The sequence below is a fragment of the Petaurus breviceps genome, unplaced genomic scaffold, assembly GCF_028583685.1.
Source record: "Petaurus breviceps papuanus isolate PSGF00001 unplaced genomic scaffold, PetGlider_PUasm1.0 178, whole genome shotgun sequence".
In the NCBI taxonomy this organism is placed as follows: Eukaryota; Metazoa; Chordata; class Mammalia; order Diprotodontia; family Petauridae; genus Petaurus; species Petaurus breviceps.
The window spans coordinates 1,484,008-1,507,547 of record NW_027185777.1 but is presented as its reverse complement, the minus strand read 5'-3'; the positions used below and the strand labels follow the sequence as shown (position 1 = coordinate 1,507,547).

Genomic DNA, 23,540 nt, shown 5'->3' with positions numbered 1-23,540 from the left:
GCCCTGGTACTTTTATCATTCCAGACTGATTGTTTTCTTTGTGGCTAAGTCTAGCACACCTGTATCATAAATCCTCACTGCTTTCTTGTTTGAAAAAAAATGAGGTCATAAACTTTTCTCTTTTTATAGAAGGTCAGTTGTACATTTAATGTAAAGTCTTGTATCATCAATTTATACTTTCCTTGATTTGTCTGAGTATATGGAAATTTTTTATATAATGGGAAAAAATAATGTTGAATAGTAGATCAAAGTAAAGATTGAGTATATAAAAAGTGCACAAAAATTAAAGAAATAGAAGTGAAGAAAACATTTTTAAAAGTCTAAGATTGGTAGTTTATTACAGAATAGAAAATTGTAGTCTTCATTCAGAGCAATGCCCAAAGGCCATTTTTCACTTTTGATTGGAGAGTCAACTGAATGAATTGTTTTAATAACATTAATAGCTAGTATTTACATAGTATATTAAGGTTTGCAAAACACTTTACAAATATTTTATCCTGACAACAGTTCTGGGAGATAGGTTTTGTTATTTTCCCCATTTTACAGATGAGGAAAGCAAGGCCAGAGATTATATGATTTGCCTGGGTTACATGGCTAATAAGTGCCTGAGGATGGATTTGAAATTCAGGTTTCTTGACTGCAAGTCTGACAGCACTCTGTATATTGTGCCAATACTTTGGGCATAGAGCAGTTTCAGGTCTGAGTCTACTCCTTGGATGAACAAGAATGAGACTGTGAGCAGTTTCAGCTTCTGTATGAGCAATGGACCCCCTGCTTTGTAAATCTCTGCTGGGATGGAATCAGCACCAGGTGCATTGCCACAAAAGAGGAACCTAATGGCAGTTAGTACCTCTTCTTTAGTTGGAAGTGCAGCCAGAGAGGGATTGACTTCAACCTGAGATATATAGTCACCATCTTCAGCTTTGGCTGATGATAGTTTATTTAGAACTCTCTGGAAGTGAGTTCTCTTATGATCTTTCCAGGATTATATCCTTATCACTAATCAATATGGCTCTATCAGCACTGAGTAATTGTGATACATCACAGGTCTTTGGCCCATAAATAGTCTTCAAGGCTTCATAGATACACTTTGGATTGTTGCTATCAGTGTAAAACTAAATCTCTTCTGAATTTCCCCATCATCTTTGTCAAACCAATCCTGATATTTGTGAGTGTTCTGGCCCAGATGCACAAATGCCGTGTTGTATACCAAGTGCCCACTCCTTTTCTGCTCCACTTTGCTGTGTGCTGGCTCAGCTTTCCCTCTAGCTTAGCAATAAACTGTTTACGCATAGAGAAGCACAATGGAGAAGTACTCTAATCTGTTGACATGAGGCTGCCTCTTTTTGATTGTTTAGCATGGAGAGCATAAGTCTGTGATCAGTCCAGCACTTTCTACCACACGTTACCTCCATTACTCTCACATCCTGCATGTCTCTTCTCTTTGCAATGACTGAATCTATTAAATGGTAGTGCTTGCTGCAAAGTTGCATACATGATGTATTGTGTTTACACAAACAAAAAACAGTGTTGGTGATGGGGTCATGTGACACACACGTCTTCCATTGTAAGTGACTGTTGTTTCATCACAAAGACTCCATAACATATCTGATAGTCTGTGCCTACTCTGTCATTAAAGTCACCCAGAATTGCAAGATCATCCTCTTTCAGCACATTGATATTGAGAGTCTCTAGATCTTCATAAAATTTTCCTTTGACCTCATCAGGGTTCATCGTGGTGGGAGCATATGCATTGATGATGGTGATGTAGTGCCTTCCTGCAAGTGGCAATCACATTGTCATGAGCCTGTCATTCACTTTTTTTGAGAGGCGTACAAGTTTGTTGACTAGATGAGTTTTGATTGTAAAATATACACCAGCTTCACAGAGCTTCTCATCTTAGCAACTGCTCCAGAAAAACACGTATCCCCTCTGACTTCAGTAATCTGGCCATCGCTTGCCAACCTTGTTTCATTCAGGGCTGCTATTTGGATATGACCTGCTGAGTTCTCTCACAAGAGCTGTTCTTCTTTCATGTTGCATGTTCACATTCCATGCACCAGTGGTCATTGAATCTTGGAGGCTGAGATGCAGCCAAGTATGGATCAGTTTTCTACTAGTTGTGCTAATTTTGGCCTGACAATCCACACCAAGAAAACGGAGGTTCTCCACCAGACAGCACCACACCATCCATATTTGAGACTATTGGTTATGGCAAATGGAGAAATTTTGAATGCTATGGATTAGTTCACTTACCTTGGCAGTATATTTTCCAGACATATAATATGTCCACATAGATGATGAGATTGATGTATGCATTGCCATAGTTAGCTCCATGTTATAGAGGCTCCAAAAGAAAGTATGGGAGAGAAAAGGTAATAGACTACCTACCAAACTGAAGGCCCCAGAGCTGTTGTGCTGACTTCATTGTTGTGAAACCTGGACAGTCTACTAGCGCCATGCCAGGAAACTGAACCACTTCCATTTGAATTGTCTTAGGAAAATTCTGAAGATCACCTGACAATATAAGGTACCAGACACTGACGTCCTTTCTCCAGCTGCACTGCCAAGCATTCAAATTCTCCTGCAGAGAGCACATCTCTAATGGGCTGGCCCATGTAGCACAAATGCCAAACCTAAAAGACTATTTTACCGAGAACTCGCGTAAGACAAGTGCTCACACAGAGGTCAGAAGAAGCTATACAAGGGGACGTTCTCAAGGTCTGTCTGAGAGACATCTCCATCCCCAGTGTTCAAATGGACTGTTTGTGCTTGACCTTTCAAGTTTGGCAGGGTCTTTCAAATTCACAATGGACTGATCAACCACAGTCGAATACACTGTACCTTGACCCCAACATCATGATGTCATTGGTCTTCTTTGAGTACTGAATGACAAACAACCTGAATGGCATGTTAAGCTATAACCCACCATATAAATGACTTGAATCTTATTTAGTTCTGCTTTTACCAGAATCAAACCAAATTTTTAGGGACTCTCCATTCTTAGGAGATGACTAGATGCTGAACCCAGCTCCATCTTAGTCATGACCACAGAACTAAAACAACAGAGATTGTGGCAATTGATTTTTTGGGGGGGGAGACCTGTTATGCATGGCATAAAGAGGCCATACGATCTATCTTACTGACATATACAAAACCGGAAAGCCCTCTGCTTAATTTATTGAGCTTATTCATTGCTACATATTTGCACAGGGGAAAGCAAAGAATGTTTATCCTACCTAAATTCATGTAGTACTTCGTGAGCATACAAACCAAGTAGAAGAGCAGTCAACAAATATTCATCAAGCACCTTCCACATGCCAGAGACCGTTCTAAATGTTGGCACATTTTAGAGGAAGGACCAGCACTATACCTGCCTTTGTAACTCCAGTAGCCCTGGCTCCACTCTGTACATATTCCATTGCCACTATGCACAATTACAAAATGTTTCCCTTGAATGCAAATTCTTATTCTAACTCCTAAGCACTGAAATAAGGGTTTTCTACCTTTCACAATCCTTTGGTGCATATTGCTGTTTTAGAATTAGCCAGGAGAATTTAAATGAATATTTTTAAAAGGACCAATCAGTAAAGAATTTGGATTACCTTTCAGTTTTCCTTTATATTCACCACTGTTCCCTTTTTATTAAAAGTATTTGGGAGTTGAATTAATCTGTCTGCAATCTAACTATAATGTGATTCTTTAACACTATATTTTAAATGTCATTAATTTTTTACAAAATGCAAAGAAGACTCAAGTATAGAATGGTAGAATATGTGATAGTTTGTTTTTGTATTTCACTTAATATTCTGCAATTCATATGTAATAATTCTTTTTATGCCTTCCACTGTCATTTCATTGTTTAAGATAAAGGAAAATGGATGGCATGTGTCTCCCAGAGAAACATTGTTGTAAAACTAGTTTCAAAATTATTTTCAGCAGTGTCTTCTTTTTTCCAACAATTAATCAATTCATAACTTTGATAGATTTTTGAATCTGAAAATTCAAGAAGGTGAAGCCCATAACATTTTCTGCCCAGCCTATGAGTGCTTCCAGCTGGTACCAGTGGATGTCATTGAAAGTGTGGTTTCCAAAGAGATGGACAAACGATACCTACAATTTGATATTAAGGTAAACTAAGTTATTTAACTCTGAGTAAAACATGAGCTTGGCTTCATTTTTTAATTCCACATCATCTATACAGTCTAATTTTCATTTTAAAACCTATTAGCAATCATCCCTCTGACGCATAGATTCAATTCAAGAAACATTTATTAAGTGTCTACCGTGTGCCAGACACTGCTAAGTGCTGGGAATTTAAGTAAGAAAGAAAAAAAAGATAGAGATAATCCCTGCCCTCAAAGAGCTTATAGTCTAATGGAGGAAAATAGAATACACGAAAGGAAGCTGAAAGGGATTGGGGCTGGGGGTGGGTGGGGAGAGAATCCATCAGGAGTATTCTGTAGGGGGCATGGGGTTTTGTGGAATTGAAGCCCTGCAGAGCTGCTAATGGAAAATGGAGTTACCTGGAAGGTTGGAAACCTCTATATGGAAGAATTTTGGGAGGAATTTAGTACTTCATCCTCTAACCTTTCAGTCAGAGGGGAGAGGCAACTGAGGATGAGTTGAGAAGGTATAGAGTATCAAAACCCCAGTCATCATCCTGCTGAGCAGCTTCTCCTTGAGTGGGGCATGGTGTTACTTGGAGTCAAGCAAAGAGGGACTGGTAATGGAAAATAGAGTCAGAGTCTGAACTGGAAGCGATCTCGGGCATATATTGCAGCCCATCCATGAACAATAGTATGCCTCCTCTAGCCATGACTAGGAGAATCCACAGCCTCCTGAACCTCCTTCCTCTTTCCAGTAGCTCTAGTAGGCACACATACTTAGTTCTCTGGGGCAGTCCTCAAATAGTAACATCTTGACGCCCTTCATTTTCCTGGATCCTACTATTGTAATCCTCCTTACAATGTGGCATCCAGAACTAGGGCAGGACCCCTGACATGGTCAGTGTGCTACAGTATCATATTGTTGGCCATATTGTCTTTCTTAAAAATCCATAAAATGGAGAAGCTATTGACCAAGTTTCTTGTGGTTTATATATCAGTGACTCAATCAGTCACTGCCTCCAAGTCACTTATATATTGTGAGGTGAAACAACACTTACAAATAGGTTCAAAACCTGTAAAAGGAATTTTTGTGGTGGGGAAGGCTCTTGAGCATGTTTTGAAGTGAGGGACAGAAGCATCCTTGGCATGAAGAGCAACATGGGAAAAAGTCCAGAGCCTGGAGATAGAGATGTGTCAGGTATGAGAGTCCTTTTTGACTGGACAACCAAGTACATGAAAGGGAGTGATGTGGGCTAAATCTGGAAAGGTAAGCTGGAACCAAATGGTGGAGAGCTTTAAATGGCCCACAGAGGAGTGTATATTTGAATCTAGAGGTAGAAGAGAGGGACCACTGGAGCTTCTTCAGTAGGGTGGGTCATGGGCAGACCTGGAATTTAGGAATATCACTTGGTCAGTTGTGTGGAAGATTCATGTACAGGAGAGACTAGATCTGTGATGTAATCAGTGTGGATTCCCTGAGGAGATAACCTATCCATTTTCTCATTCTAATCAATTTCTTAAGCATCTACTATATGAAATAAGGTTAACCCATGAGGAAATTACTAGAGGATGTGGCATTCGTATGAAGAAATACAAATTATATTTAAAATAATATCAAGTGTGAGATTACCCACATTTTGGAAGATCACTAATAACTGATTACAGCAATTTCTTTAAAATGATAATTTATTATTATAGATGCTTTCTCTGCTCATTCAATCAAAGAAAAGAACACTGCTTTCAGAAATTTGGAACAAAATTCATCAGCTATTTGTGGAACAATTTCATAATTCATTCATCATATATTTAGCACCTAACAGGTATATAAAGTGTGGTAGGCAGGCAGTGGGGCAGGTTAGGGGAAGTGAATTCAAAGATTAGTTCCTGCCCTCAAGACGTTTATAATCCAATACAGTAGTAGGTAGCAACAGAGCTATGCTTCGAAGAAACCCCCAGGATGCTAGAGTATGGAAGTGAATGGAGAATAAATTCCATGTCTGGGGCGTGTATTCACCCATGAAAGGTGGTGGAAGGAAAAATATCATATGTGGCAGAGCATGCAGCAATTTGAACAGTAGAAAGAGCATATAGGAATAATGAGATTAGCAAGATAAGCAAGAATCCAGCTGGAGAGGGCTTTAACTGCTGAACAGAGGTGTTTGTTTTGTTCTGAGGCTATTAGCTGACCACTGAAGATTTCTGAGAATTCAGTAGAGGATCCATTTGAGATTAGATACAGATAATATAAATTTGTAATAACCTATTTACCACGGATACGTAACTTTTTCCTGCAGTATTTTGATATATGTGAGTAAGATCAGAGTAAAATGGGATAACCTGGGCCTAGGATTTGACAAGGCACGACTGGGAATAGGACTAATGGCAGAGGGATCCAAGGGTAGTTGATTTGTGTATGGGTACAGCAAGTCAAATGTACAGTCAAAGAACAAAGAATAGGTAGGGACAGGACTCAAACAGGAAGATTGAAAGAAAGAAGCTGGTGTTTAAAGAAAAGAATTTCAGAGTTGTTGATCACAGAGGTAGAATTGTTAAAGGTGATAGTCAAAACAGGGGATTAGCCCTCCCTTTGTAATGCTGAAGTAGAGTGAAGGTGGAGGTGATAGGAGTTAAGGAGATTGAAGAATGAAGATGGTGGTGAAAATTCTCCAAGAGACATTGATACTATGTATATTAAAGTCTCTAGATATGAAGGCAAGGACAGAAGTAGAAAGGAAGAATGAGGGCCGCATACTGAAATTGAAAAATAAAGAATTATCTGAGGGGCGGCCAGGTGGCTCAGCGAGTAAGAGCACCAGCTTCAGTGTTGAGAACACCTGGAGATGGAATCCCGGGCTCAGACACTTAGCACCCACCCAGAAACACCTGGCCGTGTAACCTTGAGCAAGTTACTTAACCCCAATTGCTTAGGGGCGGCCAGGTGACTCAGTGAGTAAGAGCACTGGCTCCAGTGTCGGGATGACCTGGATCAAATCCGGGCTCAGATACTCAGCACCACACCCAGAAATAACTGGCCGTGTAACCTTGAGCAAGTTACTTAACCCCGATTGCTTTAAAAAAAAAAAAAAAAAAGAATTATCTGACAGTTACAAAGGAGAATTTGGAACAGATTTGATGGAGTGAACCTCAAAGGAGAAAGTACTAGTGATGGTGGCAAAGGGGCATTCTGGAGATGTGAAGGAAGTGCACGTCAAGGTAAGGCAACAAGCATTTGCTGAGTTCCTGCTGTATGCCAGGAATGGTGCCAAGTGCTGGGCATACGAAGAAAGGCAGTAAGTCCCTGTCTTTAAGGAGCTTACAGTCTAATGGAAGCGGTAACGTGCAAAGAACCATTTACAAACAAGATGTGCTGGATAGATTGGAGATAGTCTTGGTCAGTATATAGTTCCATTTTCTCAGAAGTATGTCACCTTTTTTTGGTCATTAGGCAGTGTCCACACATTTATTTTTTTAATCAGTGTTTATAGATATCTCACAACTATATGATTCTTAGCTACCTTTTCACACCATCCTTATCACAGAAACAGAAGGGCCCTGCCTGGGGCTTAAAACTATCTTGTGTTTGTCTTTATTTTGGCCAAAGAATTCATCATCTTGTGACCAGATTCTGGGCATGAACTTTATACACTGAACAAGACTGGCTTTCAGATAGCATAATAATGTTTAGCATTTATAGAGTGCGTGAAAATTTGCAACACACCTCACGTATATTATCATATCCTCCTAATGTCTCTGGGAGGGAGACACTATTATTATACCCATGACAGACAAGCAAACTGATTCAAAGAGAAATTAAGGAACTTGTCCAGCATCACATGTCTAATAAGAGTCTGAGCTAGGATTCAAACTCAGAGCCTGCTGACACAAAGTAAAGCCCTCTCCCACAGCCTCCATACAGTCTGTGCTGGCCTGTACTGCCACCTAACACAGGTTTTGTTTTTCAGGCTTTGTGTACCCAGAGTGAGTTCTGTGCCGTGGTGAGGTTTTAGCATATGGCTGTGTTAATGGAAGGGAAAGTTAGAAGAATTATCCATTTTAATACCTCAAACTGTAGTCCTTCACAGAACTGATTAATAATTTAATTGCTTGGTGGGTTTGATCTAACTTTAGAAGTTGATTTAATGTTAAGAACAGGTGGTAGATATCTTCTTTCACAAAACTAATTTTGTTATTGTCCCAGCTCTGTTTTTCACTAAGTGACCTTGGGATTTCTTATCTCAGCCTCAGTTTCTTCATCTGGAAAGTAAGAATAGTATTTATACTACATGTTAACGTAGGGTTGTTGTAAGGAAAACACTTTTTAAACTTTAAGGCTTTATGTAAATATGAGCAACTATTACTCTGTTCTGTTTGATCAACATCATCTATATTTTGAGTTCATAAAATGGAGATCAGTAGCAGAATTTTCAAAAAATAGATTCTGTTTTGAAAAGTAAGTAAACTTTTTACTGGTATATAAAAGCATAGTGAATTGGGTAACAATGGTCACAGAGTGCTCTTTATAATAATATTTCATAAGATTGGCTCTGTTTGGCAAGCAGTGACATTAAACTATACCTGAATTAAATTATAGTTTCAGTTTATATTTAAACAATGAATCATAATAGTTGTTGAGTTGGTTGTAATTTTTTTCTTTTAAAAAATAACTATTTGACAGTGCTATTTTGATTTTATTTCAAAGGTACTAGACCTGACTTTGTTGTATAGTCAGCTTTTATCACAAATGCACATACATTTAAAGATTTAGAGTTTATTCTTGCAGATTAAAATAATTTTCTTTACATGTTATTTTCTTTCACCCAGGCCTTTGTTGAAAATAATCCTGCAATTAAATGGTGCCCTACAGCAGGCTGTGAGAGAGCTGTCAGACTAACAAAGCAGGGGTCAGATACATCTGGTTCTGACTCACTCAGCTTCCCATTGCTTAGTGCTCCTGCTGTTGATTGTGGAAAAGGACATCTCTTCTGCTGGTTAGTAATAATAGAAGTTAGTCTATTTAGGATATAAAAATATAAGAATAAGCTTTGTCATAGATTTTAATAAAATTTTATCTAGCCACTATATTCTAAGACTCGAATTAAGCTAACATTTAACATTTATGAATTTTTTAAGTACCAAGTTTACTGTTTCACCTTCTTCTAAAAACTTTATTTAGTATTTTCCCCTCAGTTACTTGTAAAAACAATTTTTTAACATTCATTTTTAAAACTTTGAGTTCCAAATTCTCTCCCTTCCTCTCTCCCTCCCCCAGCCCCAACTGAGAAGGCAAGCAATTTGATACTGCAAAATACTTCAAGTTTAATAAATATTTGTTGAACTGAAAACAAAAAAAAAGGAGTATTTTGTGTTTTTCAAAGTTGCTTTTTGGGAGGGAAGGTGAATTTTCAAGACTGCAGAATGAGATGAGAAAACAGTAATGGGGTGCTATAGGTTTTGTATTTACTAATTGAATAGTCATTCAGCAAATATTTATCAAGTACATATGAGCTGGGCCAAAAATGGAGATAAATAAGCTTTTCTACTTAAATTCAGTAAGTATGAATTTACCATAATATATAAGGAACTTAAAAGCTTATGTGGAATGCACAGGAAAAATAAAGGATTGAAAAGGTTTAAGTTCAGTAAAGGAAGAAATAGAAGGAAAATACTGTGAAAAAAATTGAGAGTCTAGAAAATTGATTTCTGAGTCTGGAGAGAGTTAAGGAGAAAACATAAGCACATCATTAAGATGGTTCCTTCCCCTTTTTTGTCATTTATTTAGAGTAGAGGTTTGTACAGTAGCTTCAGTTTTGGCTGACTTTGTGACCCCCTTTGGAGATTTCTTGGGAAAGATACAGTAGCAGTTTGCCATTTCCTTCTCCAGCTCATTTTACAATTGAGGAAACTGAGGCAAACAGGTTTAAATGACTTTTCCAGGATCACACAATTGAGAAGTGTGTGAGGTCACATTTGAACTCGGGAAGATGAGGCTTCCTGACTCCAGGCCAGTGCTCTGTGCACTGTGGTGCCACCTGGCTGCCGCTAGGTAACATAAGAATTAAATATTATTCTGTCTTTTCATACATCTAAACAGAGAGATAGGAGGTGACTCAACAAAAGACTACAAAATCCTGAAAGTCTCTTACAGAACCAAACTCAGAATCTAGTTCTTCAGTTAACCAGTCTTGCTTTTATCTTCAGCAGGCTTCAGGCTCTAGTGTCGGGTTTCTGCTGGCGAGATGTGTTATAATGTCCATGAAGCCAAGACATTAGGTTGCATGAGATTCGTTTTTATTTTCTGATATGTATCCCACTGCTGAATTAAAGCGTTTGAGATGGCATTCTAATTAAATTAGATTATTCACATCTTAGGTTTGTTTTGGAAAGATTTTGTTAATAAAACATAACCAGTTAGATATCTCTGTGTCCTGAGTAATTTTTGATAAAGACTATTTACAAAAATAACCTTTTGTTGCAATCAGGGTCAGTTCTGTAAGCATGATGGTGAATTTCCATATATACATAAAGTGTGTCTACACAAAGCCATAAGTTCTGAGTTTTGTTTGTTTAAAAAAAATTATCTAATTGCTATCTATACAAAGTTGAAAAATATTTGAATGCACTTGTTATTTTGCTCTGGGGTATGATCATCAGAGGTCTCTCAGAGAATAACTCCAGAAGATTCTGGGAAATTCTTCTTTCCCAGAACCACAGTACTTCTTTAAAATGATCACTTATTGTTACAGATGCTTTCTCTGTCATTCAGTTAGTAAAGGGAAAGAACACTTGCCTTCAGAAATTTTGAGCAAAATATCAGGTATTTGTGAAGCATACTTTATAATTTATTCATCATATATATTTAGCACCTAACAGCTTTATACAGTGTGCTTGGGGGGCAGTGTGGCAGGGTGGGGAGGACTGAATTCAAAGATTAGTTCCAGTCTTCAAGCAGCTTCCAGTCAATCCTCAGGATTCCCATGTTTAACTTTCATGACTTCAGGCATTCTTGATTTTATGAGTAACCTCTTTCACTTCTCTTAACAACTGTGAAGTGTGCAAGTTTATATCAACAAAAAAGAGGAAAGTTCTCGTAAAATTGTTAGAAAACACTAAAAAAGTAAACTCTCAAGTGAACACTGAGGTAATGGGGAGGGGAAAGGAAGGGGGATAATAAAAAAAGGAGGGGGCGGCTAGGTGGCACATTGAATAGAGCACCAGCCCTGGAGTCAGGAGGACCTGAGTTCAAATGTGACCTCAGACACTTAACACAAAACTAGCCATGTGACTTTGGGCAAGTCACTTAACCCCAAATCGCCCTGCCTTCTCCCTCCAAAAAGAAAAGAAAAAAGCTATTCAGTTTGTAGGTAAATAAGCTGGTGGTTACCTACCCTCCGCCTTGCTGGCTACCTGCCTCCCCTAGCAGCGATCAGAGCACTTAGCCACCCCCACAGAGTCTGGGGAGGACCAGGCCAAGCTAGGCTGAGCCACCCAGGCTGAGGCCAAGGATGATGGAGGCGTACGCTTTCATTTACGGAAGAGGGGACAAGAAGGGGCAGTGCAGCTGCAGGTGTTTCCCTTTTTTTTTTTAATCTTGGGGTTCTTCTGACATAGCTGCTCTTGTCTCTGCTCCACTCCTTGTCCCAGCTGGCATTCCTTCTCATCTCCCCTGCATTTTACTGGTTGTTTTATGGTTACTGTGTTAGGAAAAGCACAGATTATCAGAATTAATATTTTATTATAGAAAATTATTTGTAGAAAAGTATGTTTTCAGCAATCTCTAGCTAAAGATTAGTTTTTGGTGGTCACAGAAACCTAAACCCCTTTTCCCCATAGGTTCAATTTATCAACATTTGTGTTTTTTACTTTCCTCTATTTTCTAGAAATAACACCCCACCCCCATAAATTAACAAATAAATGAAAGCAACTTCAACTTCATATAGGTAATTCTTGTAATTTTCTTGTAATTAAAAGAAAATTTTTCCAATTATCAGTCATTTAATTTTCTTCCTCCCACTTCTCCCCATTCACTGAAAAAGAAAGAAATACAGAAGCCTTTTATCACCCCCAGCACAGTCAACCAAAACAAATTCTCACCTTAGTCACATCTAAAATTTTATTTCTTATAATTAGTCCATAATCTTTCTGACATGGGGTGAAGGTGGGGAGGAGCATTCCTCATTATTGTGCAATCGTGGTTGATCCTTTTGTTAGTGTTATTAAATCTTTCAAAATTGTTTTCATAATACTGTTGTTAATAGTATAAGTTGTTCTGGTCCTGCTCATTTCACTATATCAATTCATGCAAGGCTTCCTTTGTCTTTTTTAAATCACCTTTTATTTTCTCCTCTCTTATACCACAATGACATTCCATTATATTCATGTACTACACTTTTTCTAACCATCTCCCTATCTGTGGTTATTTCTCACTTTCTTGCTATCCCTGAAAAGAGCTGTTATAAATATTTTTGTACATATAGGATTTTTATATGTCATTTGATATCTTTGGGAGCTGGTCCCAGCAGTGGTATGGTTTGTTCAAAGAACATGCACTTTCTAGCTATTTTTGTGCAAAATTCCAAATTGCTTTCCAGAATGGTTGTAATCAGGTTTTCTAGCAGTATATCAGTGTTTCTGATTTCCTGTAGCCCCTCCAAAATTGTCAGTTTCTTTTTTTTTAATCAGCTTTGCCAGTCTGATTGGTGTGTCTTGCTTTAATTTGCACTTCTCTAATTATTAGCAATTTGGAGCATTTTCTTCATACAGCTACAGATTGCTTAGATTTGAACTGCCTATTCATATGTGTTTACCATTTACCAGGCAATGAAGGAATAACCCTTATGATGATATAGTTGAATCAGTTCCTTTTGTATCTTAGATATATTTAAGACCTTTTGTCATCTTGGCATTTCTACATGTCATCATAAACCCACAAGAGGAGATAGAGATATTCCATTTAAAATAACTACTGAATATATAAAGTATTTGTGAATCTACCACCTAAGACAGACACAAGAACTATATAAATACAACTATGAAACACCTTTTTATGGAAATGAAAACAGACTTAAATAATTGGAGAAATATTAATTTGTCTTGGATTGAGTGAACCAATATTATGAAAATCACAATGTTACCTAAATTAGTTTACTTAGTTTAGCACCATACCAAACTACCAGAGGATTACTTTATAAAAACTAGAAAAAGTAGTGAAGTTCATATAGAGGCACCAAAGATCAAGAGTCTCAAGGCCAGAAGTAGTGAGGAAGAAGAACGCGCTCTACCAGATCCTACAAAGCAGTGATGCTCAAACACTCGTGTGCTTCTGACTCAGCCCTAGGTTCCCTAGTTACTTCCTTTCTTACTCTTCCATCTAGTGCCATTTGCTAATGCATCCTTTGATGGAGCTACTACACCTATTAAATTAGTTTCCTTATTTTGCATTTTAGAAGCCACTGATTCCAACTTCACACCCAGTACAAGAATTCTTTCTACAACATCTGTTAGTTCTGCCCTCTTCTTGAATGTTTGCAGTGATGGCCAGCTCATGATTTATTTCATATGTCAGTTCATTTAGCTCTCTTGTCTTCTCAACACTTTCCTAATCCCCAGTGCAAAATCATAGAAACACATAGAGTGCTAATGGACTTGAGGTCTTCTGCTATAATCACTTGATCTCTTCTTTGGTCCAGACTTTGCCAACTTCCTCTGTTGTTCTTTAAAAGACAAAATTTCCAGATTTGCTCACCATCCTTATTTCCTCTTGATATATTCAGGGTCAGCAAACATTTGCTAAGCACCTACTATGTGCCAGGCACTGGGCATACAAAGAATGACATAAGACCCTGGAACCTTAAAGAATTCACTGTTTAATGGGGAGACAGCACATAAAAAGAAGCTCAGATGTGCAGTAAGGGATGGTAACTGGCAGGGGAGGGGTTTTCCCCCAAAGATGTTTTGTGACAGTATCTTTCCCTCTTTTTTTTTCCCCCTAAATTCAAGTAACTGTCTCCTTTATTTTATAATCCTTTTTATGTACCACTTGATTTACTACCCCTAGTTATTATTTCATCCAAATGTGTCATGTATATGTACACATATGTCCAGTCCAATCCAATCAACATTTTTTAAGTACTTATGACATGCCAAGCACTGTGCTAAGCTCTGGAGATACAATTAATAGAGTCCCTGCCTTCAACAAGCTTACTATCTAACAGGAAGACAACATAGAAAAAGAGGAAGGGAAGAAGAGGGATGAAAGGGACAGCAAGCAGTACCTGGCTCAGGGGCATCTGATTCCATGAAGTTTAAGCCAGTCAGAGCTGGAAGTGAGCTTTCAGCCCGTCTTGGCCCTCTGAAGAGGAAAGCGAAAGCAGTGGGAGGAGTCTAGGTCTCTGCGCTCCAGTCGGAGGAGAGAGGAGGCCCAAGAAGGTGGAGTTAGTCTAGATTGGAGCCGAATGGAGTTAGTCTAGATTGGAGCCGAATAGTGTTGAGCTTAACCTGGGGAGAGCTTATTCCCTGGAGGTGAAACCTGGCAGGGCAACAGATGAAAAGTGTAGAATGTGAATATATAAATGCACTATTAATATGTTACATACACACATATAAAGTGAAGGAACAAACCTCCTGACTGGGCCAGTGATGCTCCCATTGATCTGACAGAGCAAGAAATCTTTTTATTCTGGTCAGGCTTTGAGAAAAGAAGACCTATCCTTGCCATTTGTACAACTCATATCCTTAGAAAACCAGAAGTGAGGAGCCTGGGCCTCTTGACAGGAGGGAAAAAAGCATTTAAAAAAACCTGTTACTTAAAAGAACTTGGAGTTCTTTTAAATGTGTGTTTGCTTACTTATATCAGAACATTATTGCTATTATTCATGTTGGTGTTCAAACAGTCCTTTAATTCTACACTAACTTTGCATGTAGTAGAAATAATTTACTGTTACACAGATTCATCTTTGTAATGGTCTAAACTCTGTTTCATTGCTTCCATTGGTTTTGTTTCAGTTGCTATTAATGCCTAGGCCTTTTTCCCCCTGCTGCTTGTAGCTGCTTCTTCTCCCTCCTCTTCTTCCTCTTCCTCCACTTCCTTTCTTCTTCCTCCTCTTCATTTTCTTCTCTTCATTTCCTTTTCCTCTTCTTTCTCCTCTTCCTTCTCCTCCTCTTCCCCTTTTATTTTTTTTTTTTTGCCTTTTTTTTTTTGGAGGGCAATTGGGGTTAAGTGACTTTCCCAAGGTCACATGGCTAGTTTTTTGTGTTAACTTAGGTCCAACTTTGTGTGAACTTAGGTCCTCCGGATTCCAAAGCCTATTCACTCCGCCACCTAGCCGCCCCTCTCTTCTTTCTCTTCTTCCATATTGCCACATCTATACCCTAGTACCGTCTAGAAACAGTCCTGTAATAGTGTAACTTTTACTGTTGTATCTGCTAATGTGAATCGGCTTTAAATTACATTTATTGTAAGTATATTTTGTTTATTCAAACTAGTTCAGTCTAGCAAAATTGATTATAAATTGAATTTCTTAAGTAATGCAATTTACCCCTTGACTTTAATCATAAATCTGTAAATAGATATTTATTGAATGTCTATTCCATTGATTCTCAAACTTTTTGGACTCAGGACCCCTTTATATTGGGTTACAACTGTATTTGCCATATGAGAAATTAAACTATCTTACTATGAAAATAGTTTTGACTTTACTATAGGAACCACTGATTGACGGTAAACTCAGTACTGTGCTTAGAACTAGAACTATATTCCTAGAGAAAACTAGATAATAAAATGATGCCTGTAACCTAATAATGTTAGTTTCTATGGTATGAGAAGAACTTTTGCAAACCTTTTAGAGCTTTTGCATCATTCTATGCTATTTTTCTGGCTTTATGATCTTCCATTTTATGTACAAGAATATTTCTGATGCTTGAGATCAGGATGATTGTGCATTCAAAGATCCAGAAGCTTAGGGACCCAACACCCCCCCCACACACACACACACACTTTTTTTAACCTATAAATTTATCCTATATAATAGAAATGGGTTTCAAGTTTCACACTTCATTGCTTATGTACTATGTTCATTGTACATGTATCCATCTTAAAAAGTTTTAAGTTCAAGGCTGTAATGATATTAAGCTAATTAGTGCCCCATTTTATCTATTTTCTAAGTTTAAGATTCTGTAAAATGAGTTAAAGATAATCATTTAATTTTTGAGTAATTACTAAATTTAAGTAATGGTTACATGAATAAAATGCAAAGGGGAAAAAAATTACCTTATTACTTCCTTAACAACCTTCTATTTTTCCAAGGTAAGTTGTGGGTTGAGATAAGATAGAGGAATTCTTCCAAAAGAACACAAATGTTTGTTTTAGGGAATTATCACTGAAGTGTACAATGGCACAATATAGTGTCCTAAAAGATATATTTAAAAAATATATATTTAAGCTTCTCATTGTCTCTATCTTAGTACCAATGAGTGACTTCAGGTATTGGCTTTTGCATTAAGAAAATTTCACATTATATAATACATGAAAAAATATTGAAATTTTTTTATGTTTGACTCAAAATGTCATTAATGGCAATGACAAAACTCCTTAAAATAATTTGTAATGTTACTGAGTCATAGCTTAAGCAAGTTAAGCTAACCTAAACTGCACTAGCCTCCTAGGGCTGACTTAAATATCAGAGAGAGTTGAGCTTAACCAATAAAAATGTGTGTTTTTTAGTCATACAGAAGGATAGTAGGCAATTTCTGTGTGGAAATTTTTTCCTGATTTCCTAAACCTCAAGGGTTGATTCCCAAGACATTCTTAGGCAGCTCAGTGGCGTAGTAGTGAGTAGAATGCTGGGCCTGGGATCAGAAAGACTTGAGTTGAAATCCAGCCTGAAACAGTTCCTAGCTGTGTGACCCTGGACAAGTCATTTAACTTCTCTTCATTTCCTCATCTCTGAATTGTGGATGATAATAATAATAACTGCTGTACAAGGTTGTTGTAAGGATGAAATGAGTTATACGTAAGGTGTTTTCCAAACCTTAAAGTGCTGTTTTTACTTTGCTAATTTGCCACAGATTTATTTTGTAGCCTCAGGAAAGCCCTTCAATCTTTCCACACCTGTTTCCTCATCTTTAAATGGGCATAATAATTCTGACCTATTCCCTTTATCTTTATGTTTATAATATGAAAAATATAAAATGCTTCAATCTCTTTGCAAAAAGTGCTTACATTTTAAAAATAGCTTTCTATTTTTCTTCTGTCAGGGAGTGCCTTGGTGAAGCACATGAGCCTTGTGACTGCCAAACATGGAAAAATTGGCTGCAAAAGATAACAGAAATGAAACCAGAAGAACGTAAGCCAAATGTGGAGATAACTTAAGTGCTTGGTTCTGAAGCTATAATATGGTTAGATCATACCTTGCGTAAAAGTACTTCTCAAAGTTTTTACCCTGTAAAAATCAGTTCTCAGTGAGTCTTAAAACTTAGGTCATGACTATCAGCTGACGGCTGGGAGCCTTCCACTCCTGCTCTTTCTTTTGGTTACAGTAAGTTCAGATATTCCAAAAGAAGAAGTTACGTGGAAGAAACCATCATTCCATGATACAAAGTATTACAGCTCCAGTATTCTGCTCCTCCTAATTTAAATGACCTCCTCTGTTAAATCAGTATTTTAATAATATGAACCAATGTTTTGCTTTGTGGATATATGGAATTTGGGGTTTTTTTTGAAAATGAGGCTTTCTAGCCCTTGTACTCATTTTATTCTTTCTTAGCCCTTTATAGTTTTCTGTTTACTTTGTTCATCTAGAACTAGGAAAGTAAATATCAACAGTTAAGACTCATCTGAGGTAATTTTGCTACTTTTCATCAGTTAGAGGTTCAGTACAATATGTATAACAGAAATTTTAGGAAATTTTTCTCAATTACAGCAGGTATATAGAGAGAATTTCTCCTGCTGGTAGAAGAAATGTCTGCTAATTTACAGGAGTAAATAACTGAGGAGTTAGAGAGAAACAGTACTTTGCTTTTAGAGGTCTATATGCCAATATAAGAGAGTGGGGTTAAGATTTTATTCCCAGAGGGTAACTACAACTTCATATAAGCATCACTGAAAGTGAGACTAAACTCTATCATACTACAGCAGTGACCAGAAAATATCTGTGCAGAAACACACTGGAGGGCATTTAGGTACAGGCATAAAGAGGGCTAAACCAGAAGTGATGGTTCTGAGATAGCTAGCAGTGACCTCCCTGGGCTGTGGTGGGCATTTGTGAAGTGCTGGGCACATAGTAGGCACTTAGTAGATGTTTGTTCCTTTTCCCGTCCCTGAGGTAAGTCTAATTATATACCACATGGCCACATAGAGGAAGTGGTTGATGTTATTGATAAAAAACACAAAACTCATACCAAGGCAATAATGTTAGAAAACTTCTATTATCTAATTACAACCAAACCCTAGGACCTGGTTTATAAATGATAAGAATTTAGAGAAGTAAGCAAGCATGTTATTTTAGAGATTATGAAAACCAATGTCATCTATAGATTTATTTGCTTTTGTTTTGGGGGGGAGGGCAATTGGGTTAAGTGACTTGCCCGGTGTCACACAGCTAATAAGTGTGTCAGGGTGTCTGAGGTCACATTTGAACTCAGGTCCTCCTGACTCCAGGCCTAGCACTCTATTCACTCTGCCACCTAGCTGCCCCATCTATAGAGTTAAAATCAGATTTATATACATATACATGCACACATTACACATGAAACTTTAAGAAGAATGGTGCTTCAAGTTCCTGAAACATAGCACTCATGTTTATTGAATTGAAAAAGGGAAAGAAGGTTCTCATGAATGAAATTCTAATGACCAAATTGTCAATGATTCTAAGAGAGAGGAAAGAGAAAAAGCATTTTAAATTGATGTGTTTCTATGGATGCCTCACGTGAAGTTGTCAGAGTCAGCATCATCCCCCCCTTTAATATGTTCATTGTCACAAGCACACATATGCCCTCAGAGGTGTTCCCTACTATGATATTTGTTTTCCAGTCATTACGTCAATCTCTGGACACAGGCGCATAATCTGATTTCTGATTTGAGTCCTTTTGAATTGGACTGCACAGCAGCGACCTGTTTATATAAAATAACTATATTTTTCTCTTTTGGATATTTAACAACCCAAGTCAAGATCAAGGAGGCATCAAGTTCATTATTCTCCCTGAGTATTTTTGTAATGCAAAGGATTAGAAAAACACAAAGATGAAGTGAGCTTTGGCAGTAAAAAAATTCTCAGTGCCCTGTTTTTCATTGTTCTTAGTCTCTTGAAGAAGATTGTCAGAAAATTTGGTTCCTGAACTACCAGGCTCCAGCTCTAGCCATTTGTCTGCCCCTTCCTCAATTGTCCTAGGTTCTAGTACTTTTGCAATGCTTTGTCACTTGGAGAATTAGATCCACATGGATCATACCATCCCTAGTTCTACACAATTTAGTTTTTTCATCTTGTTTTGTCTTGTTTTTAGAAAAAATGGGAAAACTCAATTACTTTTAACTAGACAGGATTCCTAGAAAAGAAAGAATTGACCTTTTTCCCTTTTCATTCCTAGTATTGTCACTGGATTTTTTGCTTTGTGTATTTTGGCTCTGCACTTTCCCAGCTTATTCCCTCTCCCCACTAACCCATTGTACAGCCAGTCATGGACCTCAAGGGATGTTCTGATGATTTGGTATATCTGGTCCTTACATTTTAGGCTGGTTAGCTGCTCAGACATCCCTACTTGACTTTATTTTATATTGTCCCAGTCTCTGTAAAGACAAATTCTAAGCTTTTTCATCAAAGGAATTTGTTTCATTTCTTTTGTTGTTTTTGTGTAAAAAATTAATTATACCTTGTAATATTTCATCCTAAAGTTACGTTTTCCTTGGAAACTAATTAACAAGTGACATAGATGTCTAAGAATATTTTCAAGAAGCATAAATTGTCTAAAACCTTGAAAAACTCCTAAGGCTAACATGAAAGGCCTTTTATCAGATATGTTGGGCAAAGATAGACCTTAACATGTAGGATCAGTGGTACAGGGTTGGTAGATGGTATTGAAAAATAAGAACTATTCAACTATTTTGCTTCTTTCATTATTAAGGAGAATCACTTTTGGCAGAAAAGTGTAGGACATATTACGTAACAGGAGAGCCCAGCATATTAAAAGAAAACTTCATGACTAAGTAAATTCAACCCAGGTAAATTATGTTGTAGGATAATAAACTTTCATACATGAAGAGCAGACTGGTACCAATAATCTATAAGGAATTGTAGGGAACAGTAGAAATGCTACAGGGTTGGAAAAAGCAAGTATCAATTCTTTTAAAGGATAAAAAGGTAAGTTCTAGAACAAAGAGTTTATTATTCAAGCCTAGCAAAAGTCTAAAACAGATTTTTTTTTTAAGCATGTGATTTTTAAGCACTTAGAAAAAAAATCAGTCGTTCCATACAGGACATCATAGATCACCCAGAAACAGGTTGGAACCCGTTATAGGAAGAGACGATGCCCTCTTAGAGTTCTTGGTGAATAGAGAAAATTTAAACACCATCAGCTTGATATGCTGCCTTTGGGGTGCCCAGGTATCATTCTGGGCCTGCCATTCTACAGCGAGGTTAGCTTAGGGTCCTTAGGATGCCTTGAAGAACAGAATTCTAAGGACACAAGCACAAGTGATTCTACAGAGAAAGCAAAAGGAAGCTGTCTCCAAGGACAGACGTGACGGTACAGAGAAATCTTGAACAACACAAAATTTTAAAAGGCATATTCAAAAGGTAAAATAAAAGACAAATAATGAAGTGAATTCTGAAGAGTATTGTAGTCCCTCCCATAAAAATAACATTAGGAATGCTGAAGGTCAAGACCACTTCTTATTTTGCTTTTGTTTTCCTACCAAGGAAAATTGTATTCAGCCTGGGAAATCTGGAATAAGATTGGCTAATAAAAGATCTCAGCCTGAGATACATGCCATGATTGGTAGGTAAGAGAACATCCAGCTGTCTTCAGTCACTTCAGAACCCTAGATCTGAAAGAAAAACTGGGTCACTGCAAAGACCTTGCAGGTGCTATTACTTAGTCACTCTCAGTGAGCCTTGAAAAACTGGAGGATGAGAAGGGTGTCACCGTACTGGGCATAGAGAAATGCTCGGATTTTTAAAAGGTGGACAGAGGTAGATTCTTTCAATTATATTATGGTTCACTTTAACTTATATTCCTTCCAAAATTCCAGAACATATTATCAAAGGAAGAGTTTATAAGCACTAAGAAAGGGAATCATTAGTCACTACAAGGCAGAATTATTTCATAAAAATCTGACCGACTCTGCTATGCAAATGGCATTCCAAGATTTCATCACATAATTTGACATAATATCACACAATATCCTTGTGGACAAGGTGAAAAGATGTGGGCAGAATAATGATGCAGTTGAATAGATCTGGAAGCTAGCTCAACAGCCTGTCATTTGGTGATTAGTCAATTGTTGTCAAGATGTAATGACGTACCAGGTCTCTGTCCTTGGCCCAATTCTACTCAGTCAGTGACTTTTGTACTTAACAAGCCCTTCAGATTTCTGGATGACTCAAATCTAGGAGACTTGACAGAATTGGAATTTTTTAAAAGATTTTGACAGGCTAGAACAATGTCAAATCTAGTAAGATTCATTAATGTAAACTATTCAGTTTATATTTTTAAAAATAAATTTCATAATTACACTATAGGGCAAGACATTGCTAGGAAACAGTTTATTTAAAAAGATCTCAATATTGTATACTAGGAATTTAGCATGAATCAGTATTTTGACGTAGCAGTTGAGCCTTCGGCTACATTAATAGTATAGGAAAAATGATCACATGAAGTTGTTACCCAGAAGTGGAATGGATTGCCTCCAGAGTAGTAATAGAAATGACGGTAGTGGCTTTACTGCCTCTTGAGAGGCAGAATGGTGCAGTGGCAAAAGTTGCTGAGCTTGTAATCAGGAGAGATTTGAGATTGGGCAGAGGTGTAGATGGGTCAAACGGAGGATTGACAGGAGTTGGCATCCAGTGACATATGAGGGGTAATAATGTGATAAGTCAAGAATGACACCAAGGTGGAGAAATGGGTGGCTTTGACTCAGAAATTCACATCATTGAAAGTGTTTATACTGGAAACCAAGTAGACGCCCATCATTTGGGGAATAGGTAAACAAATATTGGAACAGGCATGTAATGAAATATTTCTGTGCTATCAGTAAGAGACATGTATGAGTAAAGAGAAGCATGGAAGGATTTACATGAACTGATAAGAGCCAGGACAATAAATATGCCAGGTGACTGAACAGCTACCACAGAATGACTCAGAATGAATGGTGCAAAATTACAAAGGAAAAAGTCGGCCCCAGTGAAACAATTTTTAAAAAGGCTTTCCCCAACTCCTCTTCAGGGAGCCTGGGGTCCCCAGGAGGAGAAAATTATGTCTTCTTTATATGTAAATTATATGATTTTTTTCTCTTGCTTTTTTTTTCTTTTTAAAAAAATTCTTGTCATAATGGATGACTCTCTGTAAGGGGAAAAGAGGAAGAACAAGAGGAAATTTAGGGGACGTAAAAGCAAAAATAACATTTCAAAAAAATAAATGCTTAAGAATTATAAAGAACAAGCTTGGCCCAAAAAAAGAGATACGAAAATTCAGCTCCTTCCCTGTACTGCCTCCCCCCACTTTTGCAGAGGTGGGAGGTCTGTGAGAGTAAATTGCATGTAACATTTTTTTAAATGATGGCATATTGATAAGCTTGGTTGTTTTTCTCATCTTCATTTTTTCTTTAAAATCTTTGTTATACATTCCTACATGGAAAAACAATAATTGTAACTTATGAAACTTTTCTCAGTAGTTGAAGGGAATAGAAATATATATATATATGTCTATATATGAGGGTATATGGGCATCTGAATACATATGTGAATGTGTGTATATATGTTTACAGGTATACATAGAGAGAGGGCACAGGACCAATTTAACAGGAAGGGTTGATACTTAAAGGTGAAATTAAGAGGTGAGAGAGGAATATAATGAGAGGAGATGGGGAGAGACAGACTGGGGTAAACTATCTCATATAGAAGAGACAAGGGAAAATGGTTACAATGGAGGGGAAGAATAGGAAGGCAAAAGGGAATGGGTCAACCTTATTTCCATTGAATTTGGCTTGAGGAGGGAATGAAATACACAATAAATAGGGTATCTCACCCTCCAGGAGAGTAGGGGGGAAGGGGATGTGAGGGGAGATAATGGAAGGGAGGGTGGGCTGGGGGGAAGGGAAGTTGGAAGCACCCACTTTTGAAAAGGGACAGGATCAAAGTAGAGAATAGAACAAGTGGGAGGTGGGATAGGAGGGGGGGAAATATAGTCAGTCTTTTACAATATATCTGCTATGTTATTGTTTTG

General features: G+C 37.6%; 1 protein-coding gene across 3 annotated transcripts in view; it reads left to right on the top strand.

The window, feature by feature from the left end:
* ANKIB1 (ankyrin repeat and IBR domain containing 1) overlaps positions 1 to 23,540 on the top strand; it is a 149,450-nt gene that overhangs the window by 98,490 nt on the left and 27,420 nt on the right. For all 3 annotated transcript variants that reach the window (XM_069086162.1, XM_069086160.1, XM_069086161.1), the window contains exons 8-10: positions 3,987 to 4,131; positions 8,931 to 9,097; positions 17,361 to 17,449. In XM_069086162.1, the coding sequence (XP_068942263.1) occupies positions 3,987 to 4,131; positions 8,931 to 9,097; positions 17,361 to 17,449 (401 nt within the window). The remainder of the gene's footprint in view (positions 1 to 3,986; positions 4,132 to 8,930; positions 9,098 to 17,360; positions 17,450 to 23,540) is intronic.